This window comes from Chrysochloris asiatica, unplaced genomic scaffold, assembly GCF_000296735.1.
Source record: "Chrysochloris asiatica unplaced genomic scaffold, ChrAsi1.0 scaffold00104, whole genome shotgun sequence".
NCBI classification, from domain to species: Eukaryota; Metazoa; Chordata; class Mammalia; order Afrosoricida; family Chrysochloridae; genus Chrysochloris; species Chrysochloris asiatica.
Window position 1 is genome coordinate 8,652,928 of NW_006408622.1, and position 10,933 is coordinate 8,663,860.

The 10,933-nt window shown below is 39.8% G+C and overlaps 1 protein-coding gene across 1 annotated transcript in view; it reads left to right on the forward strand.

Moving 5' to 3' along the window:
• The window catches only part of KIAA0355 (KIAA0355 ortholog), a 70,084-nt gene that overhangs the window by 11,786 nt on the left and 47,365 nt on the right, over positions 1–10,933 (forward strand). The window contains exon 2 of the mRNA XM_006867318.1: positions 7,018–7,224. Coding sequence (XP_006867380.1) covers positions 7,018–7,224 — 207 coding nt within the window. The remainder of the gene's footprint in view (positions 1–7,017; positions 7,225–10,933) is intronic.

A 10,933-nucleotide genomic window follows, 5' to 3' on the forward strand; every position in this document is an offset into this window, starting at 1 on the left:
CTTCTTAGAAGTTCATGACAACTGGTTTTTGGAATTCTAAATGGGTAATCTTGATAGATTTTCTTGAAGGATGTGAGATAATCATGGGAGCTTATTATGAAAAAGTTTTAAGAAAATTGAAAACTACATTGATTGAGAAAAAGGCCAGGAAAATTGTGCTGAGGAATTTTTTTCCATCATGACAATGCGCCTGAGCATTCTTAGAAGTTAGCAAGAGCTGTCTATGAAAGTTTCATTGGAAAACCTGATTCTGTCCCTACTCTACAGCCCTGATTTTACCCCTTTAGACTCCTTTTTCCCAAACCTAGAGAACATTTCAAAGGAACATGATTAGAGTCTCCCATGGATGCTAAAACTGTCAGAAATCAGAGAGGGCAGAATTCCCTAGGGAAGGATTAGAGAACTGGAAACACACCACCTTAGAAAGTATATAGGTCTATGTGGAGGATATGTTATTGAGTAACAGTAGTTTCACATTCTGGTAGTTTTGTTTAATTAAGGTAGCGTAGTGGTTACGAATTGGACTGCTAATCTCATGGTCAGCAGTTCAAAACTACCAGTGGTTCCATGGGAGAAAGACGAGGCTTTCTGCTCATGTAAAGATGTATAGCCTCAAACCCTATGCAGGGTCGCTTTGGGTCAGGACCAACTCCACAGCATGTAACCACCATTTGATCAGAACAAGGGGATACTGCACGGTTTAAAATCAGGAAATGTGTGTGTCAGGGTTGTATTCTTTAACTATATTTATTCAGTCTGTATGCTGAGCAAATAATCTGAGAAGCTGAACTTTATGACAATTAATGTGACATCAGGATTGGATCAAGGCTCATTAACTTGGGATATGCAAATGACGCAACTTTGCTTGCTGAACGTGAAGAGAACTTGAAATACTAGCTGATGAAGATCAAAGAATACAGTCTTCAGTATGGATTACAAGCAAACAAAAATCATCACAGCTGGACCAATAAACATCATGCCTAATCCTCACAGTTGTGTTTATATTTGAGCCCATTGTTACAGCCACTGTGTCAGTCCTTCTCATTGGAGGTCTTCTTTATTGCTGACTGTCTACTTCACCAAGCATGATGTCCTTTCACAGAGACTGGTTCTTCCTGATAACATGCCCAAAGTATCTGAGAAGACATCTTGCTGTCCTTGGTTCTAAGGTGTACTTAGCTATACTTCTCCCAAGACAGATTTACTTATTTTTCTGGCACTCTTTGGTACTTTTGTTATTCTTCTGTAGCACCATAATTCAAATGCATCAGTTCTTTTCCAGTCTTCCTTAGTCATTGTCCAGTTTTCACAAGCATAACATATAAGGCAATTGAAAATACTGTGACTTTGGGTCAGGCACACCTTAGTCCTCAAAGTGGCATCTTTGCTCTTTAACACTTTAAAGAGTTCTTTTGCAACAGATTTGCCCAATTCAGTGCGTCATCCAATATCTTGACTCTGTTTTCATGAGCATTGATTGTGAATTCAAGTCAGATGAAGTCCTGGACAAGCTTGTTATGTTCTCTGTTTGTCATAATGTTGCTTATAGGTCCAGTTGTGAGGATTTTTGTTTGCTTGTAATCCATATTGAAGATTATTCTTTGATCTTCATCAGCAAGTGCTGCTGTGCCTTTTTCCTTCTTCATCAGGGTTTCCAAAAAAACAGGGTTCTTCCATTTCAGTTGATCCCTGGTGGCTGTTTGTGATCTAAAATGACCATGATTTAGTAGGCAAGTTTGTCGCTATTCAGGAGTTGGACACTTATGAGAAATTTAAGGCACACTAAAAGGTTTCTTTTCATATAAAAGTCTCTTCAACCTTGTCTGATAATGACATCTGTACTGCCGTCAACTTTGGATGCATTGGAACAAATGGATTCATTTATTTAGAGACAAATGCCAAGGGTTAGATGAAATCAGATTGTTTTCTTAAGTGAAGTCTGAATGATTGTATGTGGGTTTGAAAGTTGTCAAGAGGTAAATAAGCTGCTCTTTCTCCTAATCCTTTTATGTTTCTACCTTTTTAACATTGCTGCTTCCGACTAATCTTAGCAGCTACTCTTATGTGGTATCAGCCAACTTAGAGACTCACGCCATGCAGGCGTGCCACAAGCCACTGTCCCGCATTACTGTTGTCCAGTCCCTTTCCCACTGTCAGAGAAAGACTGAGCACTGCCTCTGAGTCTTTGTTCCTACACCAGGGCCTGATCCTACACAGGAGATGGCAGGGTTTCTACATGGGGAAACCTGTCATGATTCCACCTCTTATTGATTCCTGGTATAGCACTGTAGGATAAACACTAGACCGGTAACCGTAAGGTTGGTGGTTTAGACCCACCAACCACTCCTTGGAAATCCTATACAAGGTCATTTTGAGTCAGAACCAACTCGATGGTACTTAACAACAACATTGTAGTTTCATTCTGAATCTTGTCATAGGGAGACAGAGCAGCAGCCTGGTGTTTTAGGAACACAGATTTTGGCATCAAACAAACAAGTCTTCAGATCCCTACTGTAGTACTTATTATCTGTTTGACATTGAATTCGCCTCAGTTTCATCATCTGCAAAATGAGCTGAATTATTCTCACCTCATAGAGTTACCTCACCACATGTTAAGTGTTTGATATGGGTTCTAAACTCAGTAAATAGTAGCTGTTTAAGTAAAAAGTGGAACTGTAGTTCCACTGACATTTTTAACTCAAATGTCTGTCTTTGATCATTCCATTCATATTTTCCTCAGCTTCCCATATCTATTCTACAGCTTTACTGAACACTGCAGTTTAGGAAACTTCCTCGTTGTAAAGGAGAAAAGAATTGCCCACAACGCTGGTATCACACTCTTCTAAATCTGTAACTTATAGTCTGTATTTGCTTCTGGATTTCTTCAGGAACACCCCCCAAGGACTGGCCCATCCCTGGGTCCCAGAGGATAGTATCTTTTACAGGAAGGGAACTGGATGAGATCATGTAGAAAAAAGTGGGTAGAGGGTACACTTATAAGTTGAACTCTATCCTCTATCAAAAGATGGTGGTGTTTTTGTACCTGTTACTTTAGGTACATTTTTACAGCAGATACTGGAAACTGCTGTTTCCAAGGTCCTGAGTAACCACTGGTTTAATTGGTGTTTACTGAATTGTTTGTAACACAAATATTCTGTCACAGCTGTAATATGGTTTGGTGCTCCTGCATCATTGGTAGGAGGAAAATGAGGAATGGTAGCACTGAGCTTTTGTTCTCAGCTTTTGTTAAGAGACATGAAATGACTCCTCCAAGGTCAAATATGTACTTAAAGGAGAATACATATTGGATGTGTACCTTTTAAAATTTCCCAGCATCTTTCCCCCCATTTATTATGGTAGCAGCATCTTCCCTTTTCCTGTTCTATTACTCCACAACCAGAGAACCACTCCAGTTCCTATCCTCCTGCAGGGGTGGGTATGCAACCCAGATTGGAATTCTTAGATGAATGTCCTATTCCTGGAAAAGTTTTCTCATTTAGAAGGGGGAGAGATGACTCTTTTCCCTTGGTCATTTCCTCATTGAGCCTTTTCCTTAATACCTGCCCTTTACTCTGCATTCTCCCAGCAGCACCTGACTCTGTTTATGTGTTGGTTTGTGCATTCTTGCTTCCATGTGAAGGAGAGTTATTGGTGCATGGTATATTCACTTCCCCCTCCTACCTCCTGTAGCTGAGAAAGGGGGGAAGAAAGATTTGATGTCCTTGAGGATGACTCTTCCTCTCCTTATTTATATTGTGCAAAGACTCAGGACACCCTTATTCTGACTGAAGTCAGAATTTCTATCCTGTGCCTGATCTCTGTGCTGCCAGCCCATGCTGTTTAAAGTGTTTTAGAAGCTGTTGAAGGCAATGGGACACACTAGTTAAGGGCATAGACACACAAGTCAGTGATCACTCTTCTATATAGTTCTTGGCCATTTTACAACCTCTCTGTACATCAGTTTGACCATCTGTAAAATGGAAATTATCTCCTTGGGTTGCTTCTAGGGTTAAATAATCCATGTGAAATCCATAGCATAGCTTCGAGTACATGCTGAATACTCAGTTAAGGCTGTCTGTTATTATCATGGACAATAATAAATGCTATTTATTCTACTCATGCCACATGTCTCTAACCAGGTTTCAGAGTCTACTGCCTGTGTGTCCCTCACCATGTTCATCAATGGGGAGGAGCTTTGAAAGATACATGAGTGGAAACCCCAGGAGGTTTGGATAGGGGTTCAGCCTGTGATTCTGGTTCACTGCAGAGGGAATATGCTTTGGTGTGAGATTTGTTTGGGTTTTTTTAAATTTGTTTTCATTTGTCCTGGTGATTTCCATAGGATAGAAAACGTTCAGAAGCAATAAGTGTCACTTCTGGGAACTGGCCTGCTCCTGATTTCTCCAAGAAGCAGAGCTCTGACCAGTGGGAATGAAAGCATGCATGGTGGAAGATAGTGCTTGGCATGTGTGTTAAGCAGCTCTGCCCAGCTTGAGTCTTACTTTGGGCTGCTCCAAAGGATAGGACCAGGCTGGAGGGTGTGCTCTGGGTTTGGATTTTAGATCCTTAGAAAGGCAATAGAAATAGTTCTCTAAGCTTACCAGCCTCTGAAAGGCAGTGCACAATGCTGGCAGCAGGTGGGCCCTCAGGTTTGCTCCTATGTTGTAAATTTAGTAAATAAAATAAATTTGTATGTGTTTGTGTGCATCTGCTGTATCAGTGAAAGATAAAATACCATGGAAAATCATTTTAATATTACATAATTTAATGTTAAAAAGTTAGAGAGTTTTTATTACTGTCAAATTTAATGTGGACACAATTGTAAAAGATTAAGGAAAAATATAAATTATCTAGAAAGTCTCAGCTCAAGTTGATTTTTCAAGTAACAAGTTCTTACTTTAAAGAACAGGAATAGGGAATTATAGAGAACACACTGTAACTGTAGTTAATAAAGAAAGAAGAAAATAGGGAACAACAAACAGTATCAAGGAACAGCTTTATCGGGTGCCAGAGGTTGGCAGGTAAAATACACATTTGTATCTTAAAATAGAAGTTTTTTTGGTATTATACATGGTGTATTTTTAAATGAATTTTCTAGCTTAATGGATTATTCTATTAACCAACCACTAACTACTTTGGCTCAGGTGAGTGAGTTTCTGAGTACTGACAACTAGAGTTGTCCAGTATGTTGTTGTTGTTGTTAAGTGCCAGCGAGTCAGTTCTGACTCATATCCATCCTATATAGTGTTTCCAAGGAATGGCTGGTGGGTTTGAACAACTGACTTTGTGGTTAGCTGTCTATTGCTTGTTTTGCAGCACCACACCAGGATTCTACATCCAATATGTTAGTAAGTTTTAAAAAAAGGCTGAAGTCTCTGTATAAGAATGTTATTGACATCTAAAAAACTGGTCTATCAACTCTGTTTCATAAGACTGGAAATATGACATGAAGCTATGTTAATAACTATGTTCATAATGCTCTTATGCAACCAACTGATATCTTTAGATTCCATTTCTAATGGATGTCTTCTTATAGTCAAACTGACCATCTTTTACATTTTTAATTGCATGGTTTTCACTCTGCCCACTGATTACTGTGTGGACATGATTGGAGTGATGGATTGCTCTGGTTCAGCAGGAGCTTAAAGGCAACCAGGGATTGTGTGAGACAAGGAAGGAACGGAGTGGAGAGCAGAAGTGGAAGAGGTTTGGTGGGAAGTTAGAAACCCCATTTGAATATTGAGCATTGCTTATTGGTTGAGTCATTTTGACTTGTAAACATCAGGCACCCAGGTCCAAACATGGGAACTAAGATAGATTATTTTAAGCATGGAGCTTTTTAATTTTATGTGTTTTAGAATTTCCAGTTAACTGCCAGGGTAAGTAAAAAAGTATTGCTACAAAATTATAGAAACCTTTGTTAAATGAAAATACCAAAATGTGTAAAGCTATTGTTTCTCAACACTTTCTCCATCTAGGTCTATGCACTTACAAAGGTGGTGTTACCACATCTCTAACCTTTCCCCTATACAGGGTCACTATGGATCGGAACTGACTCAAGGGCATTTAACAACAACAAACCATTCCACTAGGGCTCCTGGTGTGGCACTGTAAGATCAACCCTGGACTGCTAACCACAAGCTTAGCAGTTTAAACCCACCAGCTGCTTCTCAGAAGGCCCCATACAAAGTTACAGTGAGTCAGAATCTACTCAACAGCACTTAACAACAACAGCAATAACAACCTTTACCCCCGAGGATTCTGCACTCTTCTATTTGACATCCTTCAGGGAGTCAAATTGTGTTCCTTTTCAATATTCTTTGAGTTTGGGGAACAAAAAGAAGTCTGAAGGGACAAGATCAGGGCTGTAAAATGGATGGGGTCAGATTTCCTAACAAAATCTTTGTAAGACAACCTCAAGAATGAGGTCATTATCGTGACTGGGGAGGTGAGGGGATGACATTGTCACAATTTTCCTGGCCTATTTTTTCACCAGTACAGTTTTCAGTTTTCTTAAAACTTCGTAAGTCCCATGGTTGTCCTGCGTCTTTTGAGAAAATCTGCCAAGATGACCCCTTAGGAATTCCAAAAACAAACACCATAACCTTCTGAGCTGACCTCTTCTCTCTGCTTTGTGTTTAACTAGCCCAGCAGATTTCCTCAGAAGCCACTGTTTTGATTGGACCCTTTTTTCTTTAAAACACTCTCATAAGACCAAGATACGTATATTACTGAGAGAACTTAATCTGCAGCCATCTATTGATCACAAAAACATATTTAAACATGTTTTGTTTATAATAAATCCATGCATGTATGAACTGAAACCCTAGTAGCAATACTTTTTTACTTATTCTTGTATTATACAATATGAGATGATGATACAATGATGGTTGAGAATTTATATTGTATTATCTTATATACTATGAGACTAGGATATAGTGATGCTTGAGAATTTATATTACTAAATCAAGCAGCAACCTGCAACCTAAGAATCCTTGGCTTTTTTTGTTTTCACAGGTATTGGGACGATGTTTCTTGACAGTGGTACAAGTCCATTTCCAGTTTTTGACCCAGGCATTACAGAAGGTCCAGCCAGTGGCCCACTCTTGCTTTGCCGATCTTATTGTACCTGAAAAAAAGAACAACAGTTGCGGTGGCTTACCTGGAATGAGCCACACACCTGAGCTGGAGGAAGCTGTGCGATCGTGGCGGGGGGCTGCTGAGGTAAACGCTATCTGTGGGATAATTGTGCTCTGTGTTCACATAAGAGACATTCCATAATACCTTTGTCTGCTGGTTCTCAAAATTTTGTTTGTTGTTATTGTTAAGTGCTATGGAGTCAGTTCCAGCTCGTTCCAGCTTGTAGCACCCCTTTATAGAATTTCCAAGGAACAGCTGGTCGGTTTGAACCACTAGGTTAGTAGTCCAATGCTTACCCTACAGTACCACACCAAGATGTTTAAATTTTAAACTCTGTAATTGCCCATTCTTTGGCATTCTCATGCCAGGCATGGGGTGGCAGCCTCTACTCACAGCTTACTGGGAGAAAGAACTTAGTAAAACACCGATCAAGAGGCATGGAGATGTGCTGGAACCCAGAGGAAGCCCTGAATAGGAGTAGTGTGGGAAATCTTCCAGGAATAGACAGGCCCAAAAGTACAGTTGCACTACAGTCAGAGCACAAGGAACTATGTCTGCTGTTTGATAACCAAATCATTCTTTTTGGAAGTGCTTGTCATCTTTGTAGTCTTCTTCTACAATATTTTTAACTGATTTAACTCTGCCCTACATCCTCATTGTCAGTTGCTTTGCTATGATATGAGCAGTTCTCCAGTATTACTTCATGAAATCTTTGATCTTTGGAAAGATTTGCTGTTTCTCAGAACAGGTATTTTTATACAAGCAGCAAGAGACCTACCAAGAGATTGACTTCACTAGTGGGTGAGGATAGTATTAGTGTGGGATGGTATGGCATGGAGAGATCAGAGATGGGGAGGTGTATTATACGTCCCTGGGGACTGAATGTATATGTTCATTAATGAAGATTCTTGTCTCATGCTCACTTCTGCTTTCCCACACAACCTTGTAACTAAGGGGGCTTGCCATGATGGTAGGCTATAGGAACTTCTCTGAGCCACACTGGTATGGGATTCCAGCCTGGGATGGTGCCTAAGTTATCTAGTGATCTAACAGAAGTACCACAAATGGATGACTTTGACAAACACACATTTATGTTCTCACCATTGAGGAAGCTAGAAGTCTGGAATCAAGACATAGGGCTTTAGAGAAAGGGGTTTCTCTCTGTTAGCTTTGAAGGAAGGCCTTTGCCTTTTTTGAGGCTCCTAGATGATCATCTTGTGACTTGTCATCTCTCTCCCCCATCTCTGCTCTTTTCTTACTTGTTTAATATTTTATCTCTCAAGAGAGCTTTATTTAAGACACACCATACAGTAATAGTGTCTCATTAATGTAACAAAGATAACTCATTCCCAATTGGGATTACTCCTACTCCTCACGCATGATAGGGTTCCAAAGGTCAGGCGCTATTTGGAAATGGAGGATGACCACATCAGATCACAAAATGGAGGTTGACTACATCATTACATAATTGCCAAATTACATCATTAACAAAACTACAAAATTACATTATTGTGTAGATGCCAAACCACTGAGAATCATGACTGAGCTCTGCCAATTGACATCAGTGATAATGTTTTTATAAGCATTTTAATATTCTGTTGTCCCTAATAAGGAAAAAGCTTTCAAATTCTAGACTTTAACTAGTACATAATGCTCCATTTTATAAAACAAAAGATAATTTAATAATAAATTGTTTTTGATTTATTATTTTATGTCTAGTTTGAATTATCCCATAATTAAACTGACACTTTTTTATTTTTTGCTTTAGAAATATCCTTTAGTCAAATTTTTAAAAATGATTTTTCATGTTTAACATTGTATAGTCTTTGATTTTCTTATTTTTACCATTTTGTGCTGTTCTCGTTATTTTGTTGTTTCCTTTGGATTACTTTTTCTGTTTGTTTGTTTTGGCACCTCATTCATGTTGGAGACTATCCCTAGGTTTTCTTGATGTTTGTCAGAGAGATCCTGAACTGCTTATGAAAGTTGTGTGTGAGGAGAGGGACTTGTTGACATCATTGGAAATTACTGGGTAGTGAGCTCCAGACCTGTATTCTTGTCATCTGACTTTAAATCCCAGTATGTGGTCCTGTCTACTGTGCTCAAACTTCATGATCATTCAACTCACATTTTAAAAATCTTGATAGCTGAATCACACACAGTCTTCCTCTCCACTGTACCTGTTGTCATTATCCACACTGACCCACTTGACACCACACATTACATGTTCTCCTAGTGTTGATTTTATTGTTGTGCCTTGGATGGCTGCTTGCTCAGACCCCAGGCATTATACAACAAACTGGGAGGTAGAACAAAGGCTCTAAATACGCTACTAGGCCACTTAACTGAGATGTACCATGAAACTGATTCAGAACCTCAAACAAAGGAACTGAATTACATGAGGTGTTCGTTCATAAGCAGCCCCAGCAACTACTCTTTTGTTGTTGTTTTGTAAATACATCACACAAATTTGCCAATTCTACTTTGGTGGTGGTGGTGGTGATGTGCCGTGGAGTCGATTCCAACCCATAGTGACCTTCTATAGGGTTTCCAAGGCTGTAAATCTATACGGGAGCAGAAAACTTCATCTTTCTCCTGCAGAACAGCTGGTAGTTTTGAACTGATGACCTTAAGGTTCGCAGCCCGATTTGTAACAACTGCGCTACCAGAGAGCCTTTAGAAGTTGTCAAAAATGAAATGGAACGCATAAACATCAATACCTTAGGCATTAGTGAGCTGAAATGGACTGTTATTGGCCTTTTTTTTACCCTCCATTTTCAATAAAAGAATTTCCTGTGACATTTTAATCCCCTCTCTTTTTTTTTTTTTTTTTAAATTGGGAGAACATTAGTTTTACATTCATCTTATTGTATATTGTTTCATTGCCTTGGTTATAATCTCCTCCATGCATCACCAATCAACGAAAGGGTACATTCTATAAGCCTGGTTTCCCCCCGCCCCTCCTGGTCGTCAGCATACAGCCCCTTTTCCTCCCTGGGTCTTGAGTCCCCAGCTGCTCCATCTCACCACGTCATCATCTCTGCCTCCAACTCGGGGATCGCTACCTTTCTGGGTAGGGTTCCACTCTCCGCTCTTCTCCCTTCATGGTTCCAGGGACCTCCACTCCCAGCCTGCAAAGTCAGTCACTCCCTTCCTTGCCACAAAATGCCCACTTTTACATTTACAACCTTCACAATCAGTCCTGGTAACAATTATTCACCCTTGCATCACAAGAGACCTATCTCCATTTCCTTTCATCAGTCCTGCCTAGACAGATTGGATACTACTCAGTGGAGAGTCTACCTTCCTCCATGCCCTCTGGATCTAGGTTCCCTCTTGAAAGCTTGTAAGCTAGTCACTTCTTGCCTTTGTAGCCCCCCCCCTTTTTTTGGATAGCCAATGTCCAAGTTGCTCATCCCTGTCTACTCTGTGTATGGAGGAGGTGGGAGGTATTGGCCATTTTGAATAGGAGAATCACATGGTTTACTATGCCGGGAATGACAAATTGAAGAGGAATGGTGTTGCATTCATCGTCAAAAAGAACATATCCAGATCAGTCATGAGGTACAGTGTTGTCTGTGATAGGATAATATCCATGCACCTACAGGGAAGCCCAGTTAATACCACTATTATTCAAATTTACGTACCAACCACTAAAGCCAGTGAGAATGAAATAAAAGAATTCTACCAACTTCTCTAATCTGAAATCGATCAAACATGCAATCAAGATGTATTGGTCATTACTGGTGATTGGAATGCAAAGGTTGGGAGCAAAGAGGAAGGATCAGTAGTT